This window comes from Podarcis bocagei, assembly GCF_964188305.1.
Source record: "Podarcis bocagei genome assembly, chromosome: 6".
Classification (NCBI taxonomy): Eukaryota; Metazoa; Chordata; class Lepidosauria; order Squamata; family Lacertidae; genus Podarcis; species Podarcis bocagei.
In genome coordinates this window covers 49,177,490-49,203,541 of record NC_138130.1, presented here as the reverse complement: position 1 = coordinate 49,203,541, position 26,052 = coordinate 49,177,490, and the positions used below count along the sequence as shown (strand labels likewise).

Here is a 26,052-nt window from a genome sequence, read left to right as displayed (position 1 = left end):
TTTGCAAGAGTTTTCCAGCTCAGAACAAGTGTGTTGCTTGTTTTAGTAAATTCTGTTTTTGTACCAGATAATAGGGACAGTGCCTCTTTGATATGTAATAGGAAGGAGTCCCAAAGAATAGGTGCCACCACACTAAAGCCCTGATTCCTACATTGTTTGGAACAGACCTCCTGATGAGATGGTATCTTCAAGAGGTCCCAGTAAGCAGTGGAACCAATGCCTTTTGCACTAGCTGCAGGTAGCAGAAGTGTGGTATGCAAGTTGACACAGAAATTTCTATTTTTGCTCCTAAAGATCAGTTAAAGACTTCTCTAGACAAATAGGCAATAGGCTAATTACCTTTTATTGTATTGAAATTTGGATTTGCTCTGGTGAACTAACAAGAAATTTTCATTAGGAATAAAAGCAGATAAGTTTAGGGAAATAACGCTTCTGTTGGTTGAGTGTGTTATGGTGATCACAAAAATACACAGGTCCTCCACCACAAACAAATGAAAATAAAAATCTGTGTTTTAACTTTATTCTCTTTTTTTGAGGTTCTTGGCATTAAGAAAATGTGATAAGATGTTACCTGAAATATGTTTACATGCAGCATTTCTTGTGACCAGTGTGTCCCTACATTGCATAAATGTGCTGTCCCATTTGTCATCTAAACCTATTTTTATAAATGCACCATGCCATCAGTGTAGGGAAACCTAGCAAAGTAACCAATCCCTTGTTGTGAACAGTCGTATTTATGCCAATAATGAAGTAGCCGGATACCTCTGGAAAACATAGGTTAGGCTGACGATTTACACAGAATCTTCCTTATCCTCCTGAACATATTCTTCATTGGTTGAGCTTGTGCTACACAGAAAACTAAACCAGACTAGTGGAAGAATAATCCGGTTAAATTGAATAACAAACTCAGTGAAACTCTTGTGAGGGATTAGAACAGGAGCGGGAAACCTTTTTGACTCAATGGGCCAGATCGTTATCATTCCTTGGCCCCATAGGCCATCTTTAACAGGTGGGCGAGAAACCACCTGATACTAGGCAGTTGACAGGTGGGTTGTCAAAGTTGCTTGTGCAACATGTCGCAAGCACCCAGCAACCACCTGGTTGTCAGGCACTTGCAAACTGCATCATGATGGGATTTGCCAGCAAAGTGACAAGCTTCTATCTACAGAGACCAGCTTTGCAATTGAGTTCCCTACAGGGAATTCAGGCAGACAGCCAATCCAGTAGGGTTGAACTTACTGCTCATCAGCTAACTTCAGCACTGCTTTCTACAGGGATAGGCTGCAGGATTGAGTTCGCCAGAGGGTGCTCAGTTGTGTAGCCAATTCAATGCATGTCTCCCTACCTTAAACATGACATCACATATGACATCAGAAGGAGGCTTGCCAACCCTGCATTGAGATCTAACAGGTTTTGGGTGCTTCTCTCCTTGGTGGTAGAACAGAAATTTACAAGAATAACAAAATTATTTTCTCAACAAATTCCCGCTTTCAGCTGCCCCGATATCACGTGCCAAAACAATGGTTCTATTCAGCTGATGCATCCATTAATGTCAACTGACATTCTTTCTAGCCTTAATACCATTACCAAATGTGTGTTGTATTTTTGTGAATACCTAAAGCCTAGCTAACTCTGTTGAAGTCCTACACCAAGAATACTTTGCCATTTATATGGTGCTTGTGATTGTTGTAAAGACATAAGCATATTTTCTGTTGTCATGTTTTGTTTATACAAAAATTTGTGTTTTTAAATTAAATATCAGAGGGGTTTTTGTCATTTCAGCCGCACTGTGTGCTACTTGCCTCAAAGGAAAATTCGGCACCTGTGAAACTTGGTGGTTTTGGTGTTGCTATTCAATTAGGGGAATCGGGACTTGTTGCTGGAGGTAAGAAATGCAAGTGTTTCAAAAGAGGTGCTATGGAGCTCAAAATGGCTAATTTCAGGCACGAACTACACTTTCACTTCTCATAGTTGTATGTGAAGGGGGGTTTTATGACAGTCAAAATGAAAGAGGATTCTTGGTGAGAATGTTCCCTTCCTGAGAATTTTTTTTTATTATTCATCACCTTCCCACCTCCCCCAGTTGACTGTCTTAACACCTTTTAAATAAACAATCCTTGAGCTACTTATTAGCCTTGCCATGAATCATGTATAATTTGGGGGGGGGGGAGAGAAAAAAACCTTCTAGGCCTGCATTTGAGGCCCCTCCTTAAAAGTTGCCCGTTTGCTATTCTGTTTCAATTAAAGCCAGGATGCCTGTGTTCATGTCATGTAACATTCAGTGGAGACAAAGCAAGGAGGAGGAGAGAGAAAAGAGGTGCATTTACTAGGCCCCAGGCGACTGAGATCAGCCAAGCTTCTAGTGTTGTGGGCTGTTACTGCACTGGTAGAACTGTTACAGGCCGCCATGTCTTTTTCCAAGTAGAAGCTGCTCAGATCATAGCTCCATCTTCAAAAACTAAAGTGGTTTTTGTATTTTCCTTCAGGACGGGTAGGAACGCCTCATTTTATGGCCCCAGAAGTAGTAAAAAGAGAGCCATATGGAAAGCCTGTAGATGTGTGGGGATGTGGAGTGATCCTTTTTATTCTGCTCAGTGGTTGTTTGCCTTTTTATGGAACAAAGGAAAGATTATTTGAAGGCATTATCAAAGGAAAATACAAGGTACGTTATAGTAATTGCTTTTCTCAAGGAAAAGGAAGTCTGCATTTTTGTAAAATGTATTTTGATGCATTAAAATATCAAAAAAAGCCTGGAGTTTGTCCACATAAGAATGAATCAGATCAGCAGTCTCCTGAACAATTGTACTCTGAACACTGAGGAAGTACAGAACAACTAGAGGGGCAGCTCCCCTCTCCCAGCTCCAAGTTCAGGAAGGGGGCTGGGACGTGTCATGGGCATTCACTATGAAAGGACCTGTCACACTCATCATGGATACTTCCCACAAAAAGCACGGCAAGTGAGTTTGCAGACCCCTGACCTGTACAATCTTCATCCCTAGTCATTTGTTGTTGCATTATTTCCCCTGATCCTGCAGGTAAGCACTGAAGTCCACAGTAGTGCTTCCCTTCCCCATGGCACTGGAAGTGTTGTTGTTAGCCAGGTTAATGTGCCATAATTTTTAGAGAGCTCAAATAAATCCTCTTAATGTGTTCACTTTTTAAAAAGGTCATTGCAAGTATTGAGCCTTCTTACAGTACTGTACCTCCTTTCTGATTTTATTAATTGGTTTGTATTTTTGGAGTTGCAATCATATATCATTTGGTAACAATGACAACACTTTTTACATAAAGTTGGTGCCATTGAATCACATAAATTAAAGCATATTAAAATCATTCTGTGGGTAAGCTGTCCTGTGTTTCCTTACTACTCAGTTCTTCTTTTGTAGAAAACATGGAGGAGCTAGAAACCACATAGTTTCCAAATCACAGTGGTTTAACAATAAAGTCTAGTTTCAAGTTTACAGTTTCATTCAAAACTGACATTTGAAAACTCCTAGTACCTGTTTTCAAAGCCAAATACTAGGTTTTAGTTTATAGTTCATCAGCTGGGGAGTCTCTGCTTTTTTTAAAGAAGAGCAACAAAACACTTTCTATAAAGTGATTCTGAACCATTTTTAATATAATAAAAGCTGCACAAAGTTGGGTGTTTTCCATCTGTGGCTTACTGAAATTTTCTTTACTTTGGAGGGAATTAAACCATCTTTAGTTAATTGTCCTTAGTTTGCAGGAATATTGAGTATGTTATATTTCATTGGCGGTGTATGTGTACACTTCAAACATGCACACACAGAAATCAGAAACCTGAACTTAGGTAACAGATTCCATTGAAAAAAAAGCTGAATTATGTAATATGTACATCTTATTTGTATGTATGCATACATTATTATTATTATTATTATTATTATTATTATTATTATTATTATTATTATTATTTATTAGAAACTAGCTAAATATTGCATGCAGATATGAGTAATGAAACCCTAATTGCTCTTTTCTTTTCTGGGGGGATACTTAACCTTTTCCCTGCCCCTCACTTTTGCATACCAAGTGCTGTTACTGTTTTCAGTGTATGAAGTTTCAAATACATAAAAACATACTGTTGGAGTTCATGAAGGAGAGAAAGCAACATGGGTGGGTGGGTGATTTGTTAAATATCTTATACCCTAAATCACCACCACCTGAATTGTCTTTTATTACTTTTTTTTAATGCCCTTGAGAGAGTTTCTTTATATGCAATGTTCATAGTGTTAAGTTAGGCCCGTGCTGCTGAGGTCTAAGTTCGGTTATTCAGAAATAAATAGAGAAGTATTTTGCAATTACACTGTTTCAAAGTGTTCAGCATTTTTAAATACTGGAGAATTCAATTGACTTGATCTGGTAGATTGCTTGGTGAACTGTTTCAGTTGTTACAAAAGTAGTTGTGCAGTAATCTGCACAAATGTTTTAACTTGGATTGACATTTCCAGCTTTTTAACAATCTACAGCATGCTTCTGGAACTCTTCTTGTAAAGACCCCTGTTATGTGCCTTAGCATAACTTACTGTTTTTGACCTAGATGAATCCAAGGCAATGGAGTCATATCTCTGAAAGTGCCAAAGATTTGGTACGACGTATGCTTATGCTGGACCCAGCTGAAAGAATAACTGTTTACGAGGCACTCAACCATCCTTGGCTGAAGGTAAGCCGTATAAATGATGTAAAAGAACAGCAGCTCTCCAAATCTGTCAACATTTATAAATCTTGGTAAAACTGTTGCTAACTCGTATGAACTGATACCAAGCCCTTAGATGGCATAATAATAATATAATTAAACAAAACATTATGAAAATATTTGAGCACATTTAATATTTGAAGCTAAAAGAATAGAAAAAATTAAAATGTCAATGTTCTAAACACTGTAGAAAAACACACAAAATAAAAAGGGTTTACTTCCTGCCTAAAAACCATCAGGGATGCGACTAACCTTTTTTCATAAGGGAATCTGTAATTGTGGTCTTGCCACAGAGAAGGTTTGTCGCAAACTGTCAAAAGGCACCCAGGGATGGATTCTAAGGGGGTATTTTGTAATGTTCCAATATTTGTCAAAAATCTACAATACCAACCTTAATTATTCTCTTCTGTTTATCTGTAATTTCACATTCTTGTTCCTAACTTTATGGCAGCAGTGAAGAACCATTTTATTTCAGGGGCATTTAGGGTTCTCTGAGTTGCTACTCTGAGCTTGTGTTTTTCTGTTTATGGCTCCTTGGGTGGGTGTGTGTGTGTGTGTGTGTGTGTGTGTGTGTGTGTGTGTTTTGTCTAATGGTTGTTATTAAATATTTTTCTAAATGATTATGAACTATCTCAAGACACTTTGTGAGAGATAAATATCTTTTTAAAAAAGAGAGATTCTTGAGAACTGTCCTGGCTCATATTGAAACTTACAAACATACATTTTTCAGGGGATTTTTGTTTGTTTTGAACATGTGTTTGAGTTAATAGCTTACTCTTACTGAAAACAGTTCTAAATGATATTAATTCATTGTTTCCAATATTTTATTTGTAGGAACGTGATCGCTATGCATACAAGATTCACCTTCCAGAAACTGTGGAACAGCTGAGGAAATTCAATGCAAGAAGGAAGTTAAAGGTAACGAAAACAAGCAAACTACTTATATTAAAATATACCAAAATAACATTCAGGGTTATTGCCAATGTTAGTCATATCCATGCCAGACATATGTTACTCTGAATATGACTTAGCTGAAAATCACTCTCAGAATACTATTCTAGTTGGCCTTAATGATATTGGGGGGGTGATTGATGGGGTGGGATCTTCATGAAAAGAATGTGGATAGCCTCATAATTTGAATTATTTAAATTGGAATAAAAGAATCAGCAACAATGATATCCACATTGCCCAAGTACATGCAGTATTTGCAAGCTGACGTCACTAACTTGCATTTCAGCAGAGCGAAGCAGTAATAGGCCATTTACGCAGTCTCTGAGTGTGCAGCAGTTGCAGCCTGTTGCTGCAGGCCCTCAATGCCACGGAACCAAAGGCCTCTCCATTGTGTGGCCAGCTGCTGGAGAGTTCCCCCACCAGTTGCAAAGGAGGGTGGGATAACCCACCATCTCCTAGTTTTCGAATCAGCCAATCAGAGGGCCAGAGGGCCCGGCTATATAGGCCACTTGTGCCCGAGTTTAGGACTTCGGTCAGCTGAAGAATATATTACTACAGTAGTACCTCAGGTTACATACGCTTCAGGTTAAGAACTTTGCTTCAGGATGAGAACAGAAATCGTGCTCCAGCGGTGCAGCAGCAGCAGGAGGCCCCATTAGCTAAAGTGGTGCTTCAAGTTAAGAACAGTTTCAGGTTAAGAACAGACCTTTGGAACGAATTAAGTACTTAACCTGAGGTACCACTGTACTTGGAATTGTGCTACAGAGAATAAAGCTTAATGGTTACTCTGGTATTGCACAATCCTTTGTTTCAGTCATAAACACTTCACAGAAGTAAAAAACTTTAAACCACTTTCTGATTCAATTGATTCATCCTAGAATGGCTATTAAAATATCCACAGAGTTTGCTCTGCAAAGGTGTGTTGAATTCATGGGTGACCATTTGAATACACGTTACAAGCAAGCAACTATTTTTGCTAGTGCTAAATTTAGAATCCCCTTTGGCCTTAAAACGATGGCTTTAGGATCTATAGTATTGGGGGGAACATTACTGATAGTCCACTTTGTGACTTTAGCTTTTTGTTTATTCAGGGTGCAGTACTAGCAGCAGTATCAAGCCACAAATTCAATTCTTTCTACGGTGATCCCCCTGAAGAACTGCCAGACTTCTCTGAAGACCCTACCTCCTCAGGTATTTCCATTTAAAAGAACATTACTCTAGTGACTTTCGGTCAGACGTATTCTAAATGTGGGTGGTATCCAACAGAGCACTTCTGCTAAAACCAGTATTTCTGCTTGCACAAGAGATATTTTCATTGGGTGTCAGACCACCACATGGGTGACTATCGCCACCTGGCCTTCAAAGCAGGAAATGTTCAGAGTCAAGCAGGATTGATGCAATAAGATCCCAAGGAGCTGAACTACTCAGTAGTCTACCTGTCACAGCTTTAAAAAAATATGTTTGAAGAACGTTAGAAACAGCAGAAGAGATTCCTGCTTTGTCTTCCTTTATCTCTAAACTTCAGCTCAGACTAGGAAGTAGGAACATAGAAAGCAGCCTTAATTTATGTCAGACCATTGGGACATTGTGGCTCAGTATTACCTATACTGACCAGGAATGGCTTTCCAGGGTTTCAGACAGGAATCTTTATCAGCTGTACATGGATATTCCAGGGCAGTGGTTTTCAACCAGTGTGCCATGGCACCCTGGGGTGCCTTGAATGATGGACGGGATGCCACGGGCAACACTCACCTCTGTCCCTTTCCTTCCTTCCCTCCCTTCCTTTGATGCCCTCTCAGGTTTCTGCCTCCCAAAGGCCTGCACAGCTCTATGTTGCAGCAGCCCTGGCTACAAGCTCCCCATGTGAATAGTGCCTCTGGTGCTGGTCAGGCGGTGCTTCCCAGGCCTGTGGGACAGTGTGAGGAGGCACCTCTCTTTGGAGGGGGCAGTTCAGAGACTGGGGTGGCAGCTGCGGCTGCCCAGAGGACTCCCAAGGAGAGGGGAGAGAAGAGGAGACTTGAGAGAACACTCCACAAGGGAGGGTGTTCGAAAAAGGGTGAGAGGCTGCCAGCTCTGCAGGCAAGGGGTGACATAACTGGGCTTCTGAGCCCCACAGGGGAGCCACAGAAAGAATGCAGTTGGTCAAGGGAGCCGTGGACCCAAAAAGGTTGAAAACCTTTGTTCCAGGGGTTAATCCTGGGGTTAGTTGTAGTATATACTCTGCCACTGAGCTATGTTTCCCAATTCATATTGAGAGCAAGAAATCTATCTCTGTCCCAAGTCCTCTAGCAAGTGCTCTGGCAGTCTATTAGTTCAGTTAACTCAGTTAAAAGTGCTTTTGATAATGTATAAAGCTCTGAACAACTTGGGATTTGGGTATCTGAGAGAATTCTTCTGCCAGCACCAACCTGTTGAGGCTTTGAGAACAGTGCCTATGGTCCTGCATTTTGTCCCTCATGTTAATGTTATTCACAGTGTGGGGACATAGGATAGGGTCTTCTCAGTGCTGGCACCCCAATTATGAAACACTTTTCCCCTATTAGCACAGACAGCTACTCCTTGATGAGCTTGTCACCATTTAAAACTTGCTCAGGTTTATGGTGGACATGATTATCTGTTCTCATCTATGGATCTTTACATTTTAATGCTTTCTGATTAAAAGTGGTTTTATGATAATTTGATATTGTAGGATGTCTCACTGTTTTTATTTCAGTTTTTTAAAGTTTATTGTTTATATTGTATTATTGTTTTTTTGTAAACCTCTTTGTGATCTTTTTCTCGATAAAAAGTGGTATGCAAGTACTTCAATTAATAAATAGCGACTTGGGTGAGAGGTAGTTTCAGTTATTTACACTGAAATTTGGAGAAGTTAAAAACAGCAAAAGTCTCTAACTTTCTTACTTCCATCATACTTCAGTACAACTGAGGCAAATCTCTATCTTTGTCCCCAAGTCCTTTGCACCTACTAGCTGACTAATAATAATAATAATAATAATAATAATAATAATAATTTATTATTTATACCCCACCCACCTGGCTGGGTTTCCCCAGCCATTCTTTGGGGTGAGTAGTTGTGACAAGGAAAAATAGATGCCTCCTAGTAACCCAATCAGAACCAAATTAGAAAAACAATTAGGAAGAATAAAGGAACCTTTAAGGTGATGAAAAAATAATCCTGAGATTGATGTAACAAATGCATCTCCAAATTGTTCAGAATATTCTTTCCTATTCAGTATCTTGTAAGTGATTCCCAGTTTGTATGAATTGGAACATAATTAATTCAGTTAACTAATTTTACTGCATGCCATATCTTGATAAGTTGTTTTGTTACCAAAAGGGAGCACTTACTGATTACCCACCCACAAACACTATTAATACATCGACATATTTCCCACTAGCTGTTATCTCTGCTCTCTAAAATGTACTATAGTACACCGAAAGTCAGTCACAACTTTGCATAATATACATTTTCACTTCAAGATTTTTGCATTATGCACTATATTTTTCAAGAGCCAACTATTAAAGATTCAGGAAGGCTTTCTTTCTACTGGTTCCTCAATCTTAATAGAAGCAGTAGCCCACTTGCATAACTGCCCTGTCATATTTCCTGTTCTAAAACTTGCATGGTTCCTCTTATTTTCTGTACAGCATCAGCATGATTTCTCTTCCTCTTTTGAAGATATCAGCATGTATTGAAGCAAAGGTTCATAGTTAGTTTACTTTGTCTCCACATGCATCCTTGTGTCTTGAATATGTCAGGTGGAAGAGTTATGAAACTGAAGATGCCTCCTTCTCACACTAGGTTGCAGGAATATGTTGATGCTGTATAGCTCTACTAAGCTATATTGCTATGTGTAATGCCATCCTACTGTATTATTTTGTTTTTGTTTTTCCAGAGGCAGGAAGGAGGGGCTTGAATGGTTTTTTGACACTAACTTAACTGTTCTCACTGGAGAATCCTTCAGAGGGATTTGTACCTTATTACTTGAAATAAAATAATTCAATTTTTTAAAAATGAATGTGGCATGAGATACGAGCTTATTAGTAAGGAACTTAAAAATCTTCAGTTAAGCTTTTATATTTAAATTTAACTGAAGTAGTGCTGTATGATTCTAAATCTGAGGGGAAAGGTGAAGAAGCATGATCTCTTGAGCTGCAAGCAATGTGCACTAAACCCTAATTCTCAGCCTTGGTCTTTTAACATTTATTTTGGGAACATAGTCTACTTTACAAGTGTGTTGTACGGATTAGCAATGGTTTGAACACTTAAAAGCACTGTACAAATGCTGCTGGTTTCTGCAATAATATTAATTCTTCAATATCTTCAATATCATACTTATAAAATTATGGAAATCAGCAGAAATGCAGGTTGTTTACTGGCAAAACTTTCAGAATGCAAATTTCAAATGGGATTCTTCTTTCCAAGGTAATATCAGTTGAATTTTCTGGGATGTGATAGTTCTGGTAAGGAAGAGTATAGTGTGTAGGGCAGTGCTTTTTTCTGGGGGGATGGAGGGGTATGCATACCCCTAAACATTTTGTGAATCTTTGTACATTTGCCCATGTACTGTATCTATTTTTTCCCAGTTTGAACTATAAAATGGTGATTTTCTTGAGTCAAAATGAGAGTACCCCTAAACATTTTTTAATGAAAAAAAGCACTTGTGTAGGGTATAAAGCAGTCTTCCCAACTCCCAGCAGCCCTAGTCAGCATGTGTAGTGGTTCGTGATACCAGGAGCTAAAAATAAGAATTTTTAGATTTCCTGTATTTAAGGCTTTGCTTGTAACAATAAGAAATAATGTAAGAAATATTTTGTGTTTAGTGCTTGATACACTAAATTACCAAAATTATTTTAACATTCTATAATTACAATCCTGCCTAAGCACTTCAACAAAAGTTTAGGATGTCATTCTGCTTGTTGTTAGATTAACAGAATGCCAGAGGAAAATTATATTTTGGTTTTAAAAGACGTCAGTTTGATAAGGTAGTAAGGAAGCAATACTCAAGATAAATAATGTAACAAAAAGAGAAACAGTCACAGCAATCCTGAGGTAGGACACACTGTGAAGTAACTTTAGATTATTTATTATGGATATTACATTTATTTATTTATTTCCTTACTTACTTACTTACTTACTTACTTACTTGGTATACCACCCTTTATCCGAAGATTACCAATAACCCCCCTCCTATTAACACTTCTAAAAGGCTACAGAATCTTAATCAGCTAAAGCCCTGGTTACAGAGAAACGTTTTTGCATGGCTCCTAAAAATATGTAATGAAGGCACCTGGCAAGCCTCCTTGGAGAGAGTATTCCACAAACAGAAATCCACCACAGAAAAGGCCCATTCTCATGTTTCTACCCTCCGGATCTCTGGTGGAGGAGGCAAACCAAAAAAAGCCTCAGATGATGATTGCAGGGTCTGGGTTGGTTCATATGGGGAAAGGCGGTCCTTGAGGTACTGCGGTCCTGAACCTTTTAAGAGTTTATAGATCCAAACCAGCACTTTGCTTACAGATAGCCAGAGTCCAGTTCTGCGATGTATCCCCCGTCCCCCGATAATTATAGACCACCCTTCTTAAAATTATCCCAGGGCAGGTTACAAAAATATAACAAACACATTACAATGAACAATTAAAATTTTAAAAATCAGAAAACAACTAAATACCCTTCCCTTTACAAAGGTACATCTCCCTTAAAGCCCATAGAGTGTGAGCAAACTGGCTGGACAATTCAAGTAAACCATATCCCATAACCTAACCAACATCTGAGCTTGAACAAAAAAAGAACAGAGTTATTTAAACCAGTATAAGAAAAATAAAACTGTCTTGAAAGGAAAAGGGGGGGGGTTGGTTACAGAAAGAAATGGTCTAGGCAATCTCACTATTCTTTTTTTTAAAAAAAACCATATTATTGTCTTAACAGAACTCTCATCACTCAGGAGTTTGAGTTTTATTTTTGGATATGACGAATTGAGTTTGTCACTGAAGGTTTAAGTGCTTTGATTTGCCACTAGATGGCAGAGAGAATGAACTTTCTGGGACCATTTCCTTAACAGGCAAATGTTAATGTTTACTTTATACTTTACTGCATAAAATGATGCAGTATGCAATCTTTGAAGCAGCGGAGGGGAGCCCCAAGTCCACAGGTCTAATTAGGTGTACCAGGCTTCAGTCAGACCCTCTGACTAGATCCAATTTCCCACTCCTGCTTTAAAGCACAATAATTTCTTAATGAGCTAAAATATGTATGTGCATATGTATAACATTCTTCAGTAGTGTTTTAGCCTGAATGAAAAGAAGCAGATGAATGAAACTGTGGCATTGTGGTTGACATTATTACAACAAATCTAGATGCCAATTTTGACCTTGTATCTACAGGATCTAATAATGTCAGCCAAAACATTGCAGAGTTATCTGCCAGCAATGTCTTTCTGTATTCTATGCAGGATGAACAGGTCAAACACAAAAAGTGGACACAAATTTGACATCAGAACTTGTAATACTAGAGAATATTTTGACATACCAAGACACTTAAGACAGTCATCCTCAAACAAAGGAACTTTGGTGTTAGACTCCATCTTGAAACTGCTGGACTGCATGTTGTCAGGAAATTCAATTTGATCAGCTGTGATTGTCACTGTAACATTAATTTTCATGTAATTATTACTGCTCTTTGTGCAATTTGCTTCCCTGTGACTTCACTCCTCTCCATCCATGCTACCCCAAAAAGTGTCTCCCAACTTGGAATTAAACTATACATCTTTTTAAGTAGAGTCAGTTTCACACAACTTTATGCCAGCATTTTTCAATCTGTGGCCCGGGGATCCCTGGTGAGCCTCAGCCCTGACACCCAGGTGCAGTATAAACCTTTGAGTAGGTTGATGCCAGCAGCAGTTCCCTGCATGCACAGTATGTTGACATGTGTTTCAGCAGAAGTTTGTTAGAGAGCAAGGCTAGAGCAAGGCTGTAGTATGCAAAATTTGAGAGAATGGAGGAAAATGAAAGAATGAGAGAGAAAGAAAGAAAGAAAGAAAGAAAGAAAGAAAGAAAGAAAGAGAAGATGTGGATGACAGGTAGACAGTGTGCCATGTGAATGTGAGGGAAGGAAAAGGAGTAGGATGTACTGATGGAGAGGATAAGTGTCTGGGCCCGCTGCTGTGTGTTCTGGCATCTTCTGCCCCGTAAGGAGTTATCAACACTCCGCCACAAGGGAGATGGAGCTGTTTCTCATGGGGACCTATGTACTACTTCACAGACCCTGAGAGCAGATATGAGTGCCCTGAAACAGTAAGTAGTGCTCTGATCTGCTATGAAGTTTACCAAGTGCTGGGCAAAGCCCAACATGCAGGAAAATGGGTGCACACCTTCCTGTTCCCAGAGTGACCAGCTCTCAGTAATAGTAGCTAGAACAGTGTTTCTCAAACTTGGGTCCCCAGCTGTTGTTGGACTACTGCTCTCATCATCCCTGACCACTTGTCATGCTAGCTAGGGATGTTGGGAATTGTAGTCCAACAGTAAATGGGGACCCAAGTTTGAGAAACACTTAACAGCTACCTCAACACAAAAGCGGAGCTTCACAGTGGTGCTTGTGTAGCTCATGCAGTTGCTGTTTGAACCTATCACTTCAAAGGTGGTATTCTTAGTAGGATTCATCCTGACCAAGAGATGTGGGCCTTTCTTTGAGACTTCTTTTGCCATATTTGGCACTGCACAGAGAAAGAGTCATGCTGAAATCTGACATCTCAGGTTTACCCAAAGTCCATTCCATCTTAATGAGGCTATAGTTCTAGAATTTTTCCCAAACCTGGGATTAGAATAGGACAAAGCAGTTCATAGCTTGGATGTTTGCTAGGCTTTGTCCTTTTAGTTGTCCAGGACCAGATCATCGGGAGAATCTGCCACCGTCAATTTGCTGTGGGTATGCAAAACTGAGGGACACGGGTAGCGCTGTGGGTTAAACCACAGAGCCTAGGACTTGCTGATCAGAAGGTCGGTGGTTCGAATCCCCGCAACGGGGTGAGCTCCCGTTGCTCGGTCCTAGCTCCTGCCAACCTAGCAGTTTGAAAGCACACTAGTGCAAGTAGATAAATAGGTACTGCTCCAGCAGGAAGGTAAACGGCGTTTCCGTGTGCTGCTCTGGTTCGCCAGAAGCGGCTTAGTCATGCTGGCCACATGACCCGGAAGCTGTACGCCAGCTCCCTCTGCCAATAAAGTGAGATGAGCGCCGCAACCCCAGAGTCGGTCACGACTGGACCTAATGGTCAGGGGTCCCTTTACCTTTACCTATGCAAAATTGAGTGAACTAGTCTCAATTCAACATTTCATTCACTGAGTGTCCATCTTCACCTCTATAGACTGGCAAAGCTTGCTTCTCTGAAACAGGTCCAGCTTTATTCCCATAGGCTATTATAGCTTCCACTGGGTTATTTCAGGGAGTTGCACTACTAAATATTTGGCCCCCTGCAACATTGCAACCCTTGTTCATCACTTCTAGCTGGATGTGAGATCCCGGACAGATGCCTTCTTTGTCTGTACTCAGCGTTTTGCTTTCTTAGCCCTTGTGCCACCTCCAGTAAGCTTGCTACTCTACCGATATGTGTGACTGCACAGAGACTTGTACCTGTTGTTCTTTGAGTGGTCATCTGTGCAGGCACGCAGCCAGTCCCCTGCTGCAGGGATTACTATTTTTCTACATGGCTCATTTATATATGTGTTGTGACCATTGAAAATTTGAACTGAGTGGGAGGGTGGGTGCATTGAGGATGGAGTGCCTGCCAAATTCTAGCTTATGTTGTGAATGTTCCCAAATGAGACTCTGTGCAAAATCCATATGTGTATCTGCACAGATGACTACTCAGAGAACTGGCATTATAGGTAAACAGCCTGTTCTTTGCATCACACTTGTTTTCTTCTTCTGCCTGATGTTGAATACATCTACTCACCATAATGTTTACATATATGTATTTGTTTTCCTGTCTGAGCAGTTTTAAGATCATTTTTACAATAATTTCCCTAGCTACTCCAGCTACAAAAAAGTCCAAAGTTTTTTCACAATTGAATCACAGGTTAATGTTTTGAAATTATGATCAAACTGCCTGGTAGATTAAATTTACTAAAGATGTGAAAAGCTATGATGCTATATAATTATGCACACAGATTTTGCATATATATCATGTACACCTGTACTTCCTTACTCCTGTATGGCATAACTGATAGCAAAAATATTGTACTTGTTTTAATTTCAAAAATTATACAACTGCCAGAAAGTCAGGTGTTTAGAATAGGGAAAATGTATGACAGGGTCTGCTTCCCCACTTTGTATTGCTTATTTTAACCAACATATTAAAATATAATCTATAATAAATAAAAAGTGTTTGTGTGTTCATCTTTTTTGTGTGGCTAAGCTAGTGTGCCAGGTTGCAGCTTTTATAACTGCTTATTTTGAAATCTTCATGCTATTTGTTGTTTGTCCAAATGCTGCCTTTCCTGCTAGGACTTCTAGCTGCAGAAAGTAGGTATCCCTTTGTTTTCCTCTAAAGCTTTGCATTCTGCTACTGTGTTTGGCTTGCATGTTTAAATCTGCTATTTTCTCCTTTACAATATCCCAGTTTTATATTGCCTGTGCTTAAAAGAAACATAAAAGCATGCTGTAATTGTATACACTATTTGGTAGTTAAGTATAATAAAAAATGTTTCTTCTGGATTATTTTTGGGGGGAAAGCTGTTCTTGATATAGTATTAAGAGTAAGAACACAATTCTTCTCCAAGCAAGGGTGCAAAACCTGCATATGGCAGGTTTCCTCAACTAATCAATGCAGCCCTGTTTCTCTTCCTCAGTTCAAAGCACAAAGAAGCGCACGAAAGCACACGAAGGCCTTAAGGTAGGCATAGGCAAACTCAGCCCTCCAGATGTTTTGAGACTACAACTCCCATCATCCCTGACCACTGGTCCTGTTAGCTAAGGATGGTGGGAGTTGTAGTTCCAAAACATCTGGAGGGCCAAATTTGCCTGTGCCTGCCTTAAGGGAAATGGGAGGTCTGTGTGCCCCACCCTCTCTTCTCCTGTAATTTTAAGTTACTGAAAATCAATATATTGAGTAACTTATAATACACATGTGCTCTCTTCTCCACTCTCGCATTCAACCCCCCCCTTTCATTGTTTGCAATAATTGTAGTTTTCCAAAAGTGTGCAAACTATGTATAGCATCAACTAGTGTTGCTTCCAAATTATGGCCTCAAGTCATAGTTTGGAGACAGTTCCTGGTTAGTGCTAACCATAGTTTTGCCTGATTCAGATGCCTCACCAATTGCTGGTTATCACAGCCCATGGAGCAGAATGGAGAAGCTGCATGCAAAGCTGGAGTTGGGACAACATGAACCCACCACACAGCCTGATCTTCAAACTGTGGTTAGAATAGGTAAACATATTGAAGCTGCCTTATGGTGAGTCAGACCATAACTCTGTATTTTGTCTGCTCAGACCGGCAGCAGCTAGAGATGGACAAGTTTCCCCCTCATTTGCTTTTGATTGACTTGTGAATGAACATGACTTTCCTTTCTGTGTAGAATCCTCTTTATTTTAAATATTAATACAAGTTTCACGACACTTAAGAAGATAATACCCTGTTCTAAATCTCAGGATCTTCTCTAAGTGAAGTGCCCTGAAGTGTCAGATCTGTATAGGCAATACGATTACCACAATGGGAATTCTTTTTTTGTCACCAGCTGTATGCATTCTGCACGTTTGCCATGCAGCAATGGAATCTGATATCTGCTGCAGAATTTGGTATCCTGGGTATCACAGTTTCTAATTCAGGGTCCTAGAATGGGATGTCAGAATTAAAATTGCTGCTTTTCTGGAAAGTTCTGTTTGGTTGCTCTAATTTGAACACACGTATGCATTTCACTGTTCAGGTATATGGCACTGACAACTGTGGTCTAGTATCTGACTAAAAAAAGTAGCTCAGGTATTAAAAGGGGGTAATTAGCTATAAAATGTATATCAGTTTCCTTTAAATTTTGTTCATTTTTAAGAAGTGGCATTTCCTTACCATTATTAAAGATTGCACAAAATCAGTAAGCTAGGGATACGAGGTAGATATTTCCATGTTTATGCATATGGAAATACATTGAATTTCCCGCCCTCCCGCCCACATCAAATATTTACTAAAGACAAATCATTGTAGCATGTTGGAGTACTTATGGTATGATACTTGTGAATGAAATGGTGTTTGATAAACAAAGTATTTCATGTAATATGGAAACAAGACAGCTTCGGTCAGCAAAAAGTAGTAGCTAGGATTTAAAGACCTACTTTAGGTCTTGAGCACCATACCTCAGTTTCTGCTCTGCAAAATTGACCTTTTTCCTCTTAGGTGCTTGTCCACCATTCCTTTCACAAACCATTTGGTAGTGGTGAGATTTAACATTTTAGATTGGGGGAATGGGGGTGGGTCGCTGCCCCAGAAGGGCCAATGTTTACTTTAATTTTTGCCTTTGCTCACCTAGTTAGTACATTCCAGACATGTGGGGCTACAGCTAGCATCAGCCCAGCTAGCACTGCACTTATCTTTGCATCTTAACCAAAGTTCATAATTTAGAACAAATTCTGTTCAGTTTCAGAACAAGCCAATTTCAAACTCTGCTTTCTGAAGCTGATTGTTAAACTAACCATAGGCTGTTACAAACCACAGCCACAGACAATAGCAAGATGAGATTAGGGGAAACTGAAACACAACACTGCCCAAGTCGTCCTTCTGGCCTCAAGGGAAGAGGGGAGGGGAGCTTGGGTGCCTTCCAACTCGGACATACCATGCTACACCGTGAATTACGCATGATGTATGAACTCAACCAGTGAAAAATGTTGGCTGCTCTTGCATTTCTGATTTAAAACCAATACACTCTTGTCAGATCATGTTACAGACTTAAGCATAATTGGATTGCGGTGGAACCAACTTCAGATGCTTTGTGCTGACAAACTCATGGTTGGATTGGGGAAGCCATTTTTATATGCTATAGCAAAATTGTTTTGTGTTAATGTATTTTTAATTTATAGAATATAAATACATGGAAAATATGTTCATTATGTTCAAATAACAGTTCCTCAGCAAATGTTACAGCTTTCTGTCTTGTTTCATTCACAGTGAAATATTCTTGTTCCACTTGAGCTCTCAGTCTTTTCTCTAAGTAGTTTCTTCTCTGTGTCCTTGGCTATAGGAGCAGTCTCACAAGTGCTGGACAGCCTTGAGGAAATCCATGCGCTTACAGATTGCAGTGAAAAAGATTTAGATTTTCTACATAGTGTTTTCCAGGATCAGCATCTTCATACGTTACTAGATGTAAGTATTTTCCTAGGCAGAAATATTTGGTTATTGAAATATTTTGAGCAAATCAATGTTTCATGGTTATGGAGAATATTAAAATTGCTATAGATCTTGAAATACAGTGGTGCCTCGCAAGACGAAATTAATCCGTTCCGTGAGTATCTTCGTCTAGCGGTTTTTTCGTCTTGCGAAGCAACCCTATTAGCGGATTAGAGCTATTAGCGGTTTAGCGGCTATTAAAGGCTTAGCGGCTTAGAAAAAGGGGGGGAAAGCGGAAAAAAATCTCAAGACTCGCAAGACATTTTCGTCTTGCGAAGCAAGCCCATAGGGAAATTCGTCCTGCGAAGCGCATTGAAAAACGGAAAACCCTTTCGTCTAGCGGGTTTTCCGTCTTGCGAGGCATTCGTCTTGCGGGGCACCACTGTAGCTTGGAGGAGGAAGTGCTTAAGGTACCCTAGCCTCAAATTGCCTTGAAACATTTCATGTCAAAATCGTGATCAGTGCCTGGTATATTTTAGCTGGTTCTGTAAATGGGCATAACAGCCAGCACTTTGAATTGTTCATACACCTTAATTGGAAGCCAGTATCACTCTTTGAAAGCTGGTGTTCTTTCCTACTTGCTTCCATCCAGTGTCTCAGACACTGAGGATTCCTTTCTCTGTCTAGGAAATAGGCTCCTCCAGAGAGAAAGGCTTTTATCAGGGATTGGGCTCAGTGGCACCTGTCACTGAATGCAGCTAAAAACATGTCCACTGGATTCATGATCAATTATAGTTTTCAAACACATTTCATAGAAAACTCCATAAAATGTCTATAACAATAATCCAGTCTGGAAGTTGTCAAATGATGAATCACAATTATGGTTCCTGTTTTAGAAATACTCCCATGTAAATCTGTACAACACTGTTCCTTCTGAAAAGCAAACTGTGAAAATTGCACCAGTGCTTTTATCTTCTTAATTTATATACGTATCTTACAGGTGGCCATGAAAATATAGCACAAATTGATTAGTTTTGATTCATGAAACTTGTAACCCCCACATAAGGAATTTCCATTTTACTTTTCTTATGAAAGTGATATTCTGCCCAATTTCCCACAGCACAACTGCTACCGGGGTCGGGGGGGGGGGCATCAACAAAATCCTCAATTCACTAATAGTTCACTGCTGCCTACCTTGGTGGGCACAAACTAAATTTATCTTATGGAATCAAGCAGTTTAGTCATCTACCGGGGACAACTTACATGGGTGATTCTGAATAGAGATGACATTTGATTTACAAGTAAAATTTCTGCCTAGTGATAGAACAGTATCGGTTTTTGTATATCCAAGGCTAGTTTGTGCTACCACCTTTGTCTGTCCTGAGCTCTATAGCTATAGTTGGTAATATATGAATAATCAACTTATGAAGTTAGTGTTACTTTTTATTTCATACATGGTCTTTAAGGTAAGTGATATTTGTACAATGGTTTCTGTTCTTGTGAAAAATAAATCTCGAGTTTTAATATTTATTTGGAATCAAATCTCACAGAGTTCAGTGCAACTTAACTGTTCCATAAGTGTATGCTGGCTTGCAGTCTACTTAGCAGGACCAGTGGTCAGGAGTGATGGGAGACAGCTCTAGCCACTACAATTGAGAGCAGGTCAGAGCACTCTGGAAACAGGGAGGCGTGAACCTGTGTTTTCTGCATGTTGGGTTATCCCCAGAACTTGGGAAACTTCATAGCAGATCAGAGCACCACTTACTGTTTCAGGCCGGTCATATCTGCTCTCAGTGGCAGCCAGCAGAGGAAAGGCACTTTATGCAGCACTACTGTGTCCAGTAAATTGTGTTGGGGAATGTTGGCCATCAAAAAGGGTTTGTGGTTATTCCTCTTCTTTAGCCTAGCCATAAGATATAACCATTTTTGTATGTTGTGTGGTTGGAAACAATTTTTGAGATGTTTTAGCAAAAGGTAGAGTATGTAGTTATGATGTTTGTGTTTTTCCTTTTAGCTTTATGACAAAATTAACACAAAATCTTCGCCGCAAATCAGGAATCCGCCAAGTGATGCTGTACAGAGAGCCAAAGAGGTAAACATTTTAAACATGTTTGAACTGGTTGAATACAGACTTCTATGTCCTAAATCCAAATGAAATAACTGTCAAAATGTTACTCATGGTGCTGTGGCATGCTCCATGCACAATGCTCAGCTTGCCTGAGTAACTACAGTGGTATTAGAGTCTTCAAAGATACCTAATATGATTATCCTAATGGAACTTGAAGAAGTCAGTGATATCCTGCTGATCCCAACTGTGGCAATAACACAATTGCTTTCCCCCCTACAGAATGATGTTGCTATCTAGTAACAACAAGGAGCACATACCTATGTACCTCTCCTCCTCTTCCTTTATTTTCTCTTCTCTCTCTCTCTCTCTCTCATTCACATACCCCACACAAACTAGCCAACCAACATACCTCTCCCTCTTTCTTTTACTTTCATAAAGACATAGACCACACAGATCTACCTACTCCGATTTTTCCTCTTTCTCACACATGCACACCAACCTATCTAGCTCTCCCCTTTTCACACATACACCTAGACAGCACTGATCTACCTGACCCAATTTTATCTCACTCTTACAGACACAATTAACAACTATCTAAATACTTTCCCTCTCCTTTCTATTTCTCACTCACATACCCCCACCTCTTCCACCAACCTATCTACCTACTCCCCTTTTCTGTCTCTCTCACACACCTGCTCCCACTTTTCTATTGTTCTCTTTCTCTCTCTTCTCTCTCTCTTTCTCTTTCTTACACACACACACACCAATGATGGATACACCATACTGAGTGATACAGCCACACCCAACAATCATCAAAATCCACTTACAGAGCGAAGCCCCCTCCCAATTAGGAAAGTCCCTTCATGGGTAAAGCAAACACGTTGCTCTTCCTACCACATCAGCACAAATCTGTGTGTCCTGACACTGGCATATTAGCATCTGTCCCAGGACACTGTGGGCCTTCTTAAGGAGCTTTTTCTGCTAAAGTGTGGGGTACACATGGCTAGTAAGTTGTGCAGATCTGAGACTATTTATGAATCTCATGTAGACTCATCCAGGTTCCTTGGAGGGAATGAGTGGGAGATAAATGTAACAAATAAATACAATGCTATTCATAATTAGCATTTTGCTTTGGAATTAAATCATTTAAATTTGTTTAATTTGAATTGAGAGGTTTCATTTAACACTCAAAATTTCATCTGTCAAAAGAAAAGTAAAATATTTGAATTAAGTAATTCACTTCTTTTAGACCTTCAATAGAGTTAACATTCATATGATGGGGTTATGGCTGATCGGGGGACGGGAATTAATTTGTTTAAAAGTTCAATTCATTTAATTAGCATGTCTGCTGATTTGGTTCCCAGGTATTGGAAGAAATTTCATGTTACCCTGAAAACAGTGATGCAAAAGAACTGAAACGTATTTTAACACAACCTCATTTCATGGTAAGCAAATGTTTGTTTTAAAAATGTAAAACAATTTTATATTGTTTTATAACAGTAAAATGTTGCAGTGGCCATTCTTAACATTTGTCATTGAAACCTCTGCATCAAGGGGGGAAATTCCATCCGAAGCCTGTGAGCATTAAAACAAAAATCTAGCTAAGTGCACAGAAGTATGCTCAATCAACCATTTGGATTAACTCTCCTAACATTTTAGTTTACAGTGATCATGCTTGCCTATGGCATTTGTCATCTTCTAGTCATAGTGACAACAGAAAAGTCCAGAAACAATTATTTTATCTAAGGCTGCAATTCTGCACTGGGAATACCACTGAATTCAGTGGTACTTATAAGCAGAAACATGTATAGGATTGAGATGTTAGTTAACTAAGGTAAAATAATTTTAAAAGCAAATCTTTTGAGATGAATCAACTATCATAGTATAAAATTTGTGATAACTAATTAGCAACATATTATTATTATTATTATTTAAATGTATTTATTTAACTTATTTCTGTCCTGCCTGTCTGATATCTAAGAGGAACCCTGTAACTCAAAGTCTTGACACTGTGATCAGCCATAGCTGGACTGTGGCATGGCCAAGTCAAGGCAGGAAATGTGGAGCTAATTTATTATGTTCTGGAATAAGCTAACTAGGTCTGCAGTGGACAATGTGACAAAATCTACCCACTCCCCCCCCCAAAAAAAGGACCTGGGAAAGGAGGCCATCAGCCATACTTTCTCTGCATGTGGATGAGTATTGCTGCTGTCGCTTGGAACTCATCTTTTAATTAAAATAATTGCAGTTCCCTCAAAAACATCAATCAATCAATCAATCAATCAATCAATCTACCCACTCTTTAGTTTTTGTTTTCACTGAATTAAGGGTGCTATCAGGACCAAACATTATCTCACTATTTCCATAGAATACAATACTCTTGTTTCCAATAAACAACAATTTTTTTTAAAAGGAAAGTTAAGAGGTGTGCATGTGTGTCAGTGAGATACGCACACATCACACAATAATGTAAATACAGTGGTACCTTGGTTTAAGAACAGCTTAGTTTATGAGCAACTTGGATTAAGAATGCTGCAAACCCGGAAGTAGGTGTCTTAGTTTGTGAACTTTACCTTGGAAGCAGAACATGTTCCGCTTCCTGTTGAATGTAAATTGAGTCCCCCACTGCTATGGGAAAGCACGCCTTGGTTTAAGAACGGACTTCCGGAACGGATTAAGTTTGTAAACCAAGGTACCACTGTAGCTTGGGTTTTGAAATCTGGCACAAAAGGTACAGTACGATTCTGGGACACCATCATTATGTATGTAGAATATGTTCAATCCTCATACATGTAGAGTAAGCACAAGAAATTGTGGAACATCCTAACTGTTATTTTCTTACAGGCCTTGCTTCAAACTCATGATGTTGTGGCACATGAAGTTTACAGTGATGAAGCATTACGAGTTACACCACCTCCCACCTCTCCATATTTAAATGGAGATTCTCCAGAGAGCGCCAATGGAGACATGGACATGGAGAATGTAACAAGAGTGCGATTGGTTCAGTTCCAGAAAAACACAGATGAACCAATGGTAAATAGACATCTGCTCCCATATAAAGATATCTGACTTGCATCCATTCATTACCAGATGGTAAATTGTGACTAATGACTGGATCATATAAACCATTTTTAATTTCTATCTTTAGAATGGCATTTGATAGCTAATCATTAAAAATGTTTTACAGAGGATTCTTAATAAGTTGCAGCATTACATATTTCATTTTCCTAACTTTAGAAACAGACTTCAATTTGTAGTTAACTGTGTTGCTGCTGCAGCTGCTTAGCCCAACTACCGTAGATTCCAGTGTATAAGGCGACTTTTTAACCCCCAAAAAGGGGTTAAAAAGTCGGGGGTCGTCTTATACGCCGGGTATGGGTGGCGCGGCGTGGAGCCCACCCACTGCTGCTGCTGCGGTGGCTCCAAAGCAGCAGCAGCCGGCAGCGGGCTCTGCTCCGCGCCACGAGAAAGCCACCCGGCGCGGAGCCCGCCCAGCATATTAGGCGACTGGGCTTATAAGACGAACCCCCAAATTGCAGCTGCCAATTTGGGGGGTCGTCTAATATGCCCAGTTGCCTAATATGCCGGAATCTACAGTATATCATACTGTATTCTTATTCCAAATCAATAATAATAATAAATTTTATTTATGCCCCGCCCTCCCCAGCCGAAGCTGGGCTCAGGGCGGCTAACAACAATCAAAATAATCCAACATTCTAAAATCCTTTCATTATAAAAATTACCGTATTTTTCGCTCTATAACACGCACCTGACCATAACACGCACGTAGTATTTAGAGGAGGAAAATCCGTAGGCATGCCACCCGTAGGCATTCCCTTCATAACACGCACAGACATTTCCTCTTACTTTTTAGGAGGAAAAAAGTGAGTGTTATGGTGCAAAAAATATGGTAATTAAAATCAAATTGATGGCAACCATTAACCAAAATTCTGTGCAGATTGCCAGCGGAGGGGGTCAGGCTGCACCCTGACCAAAGGCCTGGTGGAACAGCTCTGTCTTACAGGCCCTGCGAAAAGATGTCAGGTCCCGCAGGGCCCTAGTCTCTGGTAACAGAGCGTTCCACCAGATTGGAGCCGCGGCCGAGAAAGCCCTGGCTCTAGTTGAGGCCAGCCTAACCTCTCTGTGGCCTGGGATCTTCAGGATGTTTTTATTTGCAGACCGTAAGTTCTTCTGTGGGACATACCAGGAGAGGCGGTCCTGTAGGTACGAGGGTCCTAGGCCGTATAGGGCTTTAAAGGTTAAAACCAGCACCTTAAACCTGATCCTGTACTCCACCGGGAGCCAGTGCAGTTGGTATAGTAGCGGATGAATGTGATCTCGCAGCGAAGACCCCATAAAGAGTCTCACCGTGGCATTCTGCACTCGCTGGAGTTTCTGGGTCAGTCTCAAGGGCAGCCCCATGTAGAGCGAGTTACAATAATCCAGTCTGGAGGTGACCGTCGTGTGGATCACAGTGGCTAGGCCAGGGCGAGAGAGATAAGGAGCCAACTGCTTAACTTGGCGGAGATGAAAAATGCCGCCTTTGTTATAGCTGTAATCTGCGCCTCCATAGAGAGGGAGGTATTGAAGATTACACCCAAACTCTTAACGGACGATGCTGGCACTAATTGCACCCCCGCAAGAGATGGGAGTTGCCCCCTCAATCCCATATCGCCCCGTCCCAGCCAGAGGACCTCTGTCTTCGAAGGATTTAACTTCAACCGGCTCCCACGTAACCATCCAGCCACAGCTTCCAGACATCTGGTCAGTGTGTCTGGGGCCGAGTCAGGATGGCCATCCATCAACAGATAGAGTTGGGTGTCATCAGCATACTGATGGCAACCCAGCCCAAAACTCCGGACAAGCTGGGCAAATAAAGCTGGGGGCGCATAAAGATGTTAAAAAGCATCGGGGAGAGACTCGCACCCTGAGGCACTCCACACACCAAGGAGTGGCGCGATGACAATTCCCCCCCAAGCACTACCCTCTGTCCCCGACCAGAGAGAAACGAGCGCAGCCATTGAAGGACTGTGCCCTGGATCCCCACGTCGGCAAGGCGGTGGTCCAGGAGTTCGTGATCGACCATGTTGAAGGCTGCTGACAGGTCTAGAAGAATCAGCAGCCCCGACCCGCCTCGATCCAGCTGCCTGCGGAGATCAGTTAGGGCGACTAGAGCCGTCTCGGTCCCATGACCAGCACGGAAACCGGACTGGAATGGACCGAGAGCCGATGTTTCATCCAGAAACCTACCAAGCTGTTCAGCAACCGCTCTCTCAATCACCTTACCCAGGAAGGGAAGATTCGAAACCGGGCGGTAATTGGATAGATCTAAGGGATCTAATGATGTTTTCTTTAAGAGCAGGCGCACCACTGCCTCCTTCAGTTCCCCTGGGAATATCCCGGTACCAAGGGACAAATTGATGATATCACCCAGGGGGGCCCGCACCTCGTCTGGACACGCTCTAATCAGCCAAGACGGGCACGGGTCAAGAGGACAGGTGGTGAGCTTTCCAGCTCGGAGGAGTCTGTCCACATCGGCTGGGGATATCCGGTCAAAGTGGTCCAATACTGGACCCGAGGACAGTCGAGGGGCCTCCAGTTCCTTTATTGTATCCAAATTGGCAGGGAGGTCATGGCGGAGCAACAGGACCTTCTCCGCAAAAAAGCTCGCAAATGCCTCACAGCTGTGTGTCAAATTGTTATTTAAATTTGGCTGTCCTTCAAGGGACGTTAAAGACCTAATTATACTAAATAATTGCGCCGGGCGAGAGCTAGCGGAGGCAATGGAGGCCGAGAAGTAGGACTTCTTAGCGGCCTTCACTACCATCTCGTAGGTTTTCATAAAAACCCTATAAGATGTTCTTGAGGCTCCGTCACGGGCACCCCGCCATACTCGCTCCAAGTGTTGTTGCTTATGTAGCCAAAAAGGCAACAGCCATACAAAGGAGTTTCATGGGAAGAATCCCCAAAAGTAGACCAATGAGGACTCAGTGCCCATGGAATGCTAGCTCTTT

General features: G+C 40.7%; 1 protein-coding gene across 13 annotated transcripts in view; it reads left to right on the top strand.

The window, feature by feature from the left end:
* Positions 1-26,052, top strand: part of CASK (calcium/calmodulin dependent serine protein kinase) — a 135,503-nt gene that overhangs the window by 73,564 nt on the left and 35,887 nt on the right. For 10 of the 13 annotated variants that reach the window (XM_081197163.1, XM_081197159.1, XM_081197167.1 and 7 more), the window contains 10 exons: positions 1,783-1,885; positions 2,487-2,662; positions 4,556-4,678; positions 5,546-5,629; positions 6,754-6,853; positions 15,162-15,179; positions 17,885-18,006; positions 19,985-20,062; positions 21,403-21,483; positions 22,883-23,071. In XM_081197163.1, coding sequence (XP_081053289.1) covers positions 1,783-1,885; positions 2,487-2,662; positions 4,556-4,678; positions 5,546-5,629; positions 6,754-6,853; positions 15,162-15,179; positions 17,885-18,006; positions 19,985-20,062; positions 21,403-21,483; positions 22,883-23,071 — 1,074 coding nt within the window. The remainder of the gene's footprint in view (positions 1-1,782; positions 1,886-2,486; positions 2,663-4,555; positions 4,679-5,545; positions 5,630-6,753; positions 6,854-15,161; positions 15,180-17,884; positions 18,007-19,984; positions 20,063-21,402; positions 21,484-22,882; positions 23,072-26,052) is intronic. The other 3 variants (XM_081197164.1, XM_081197160.1, XM_081197168.1) reach the window with 1 other exon arrangement.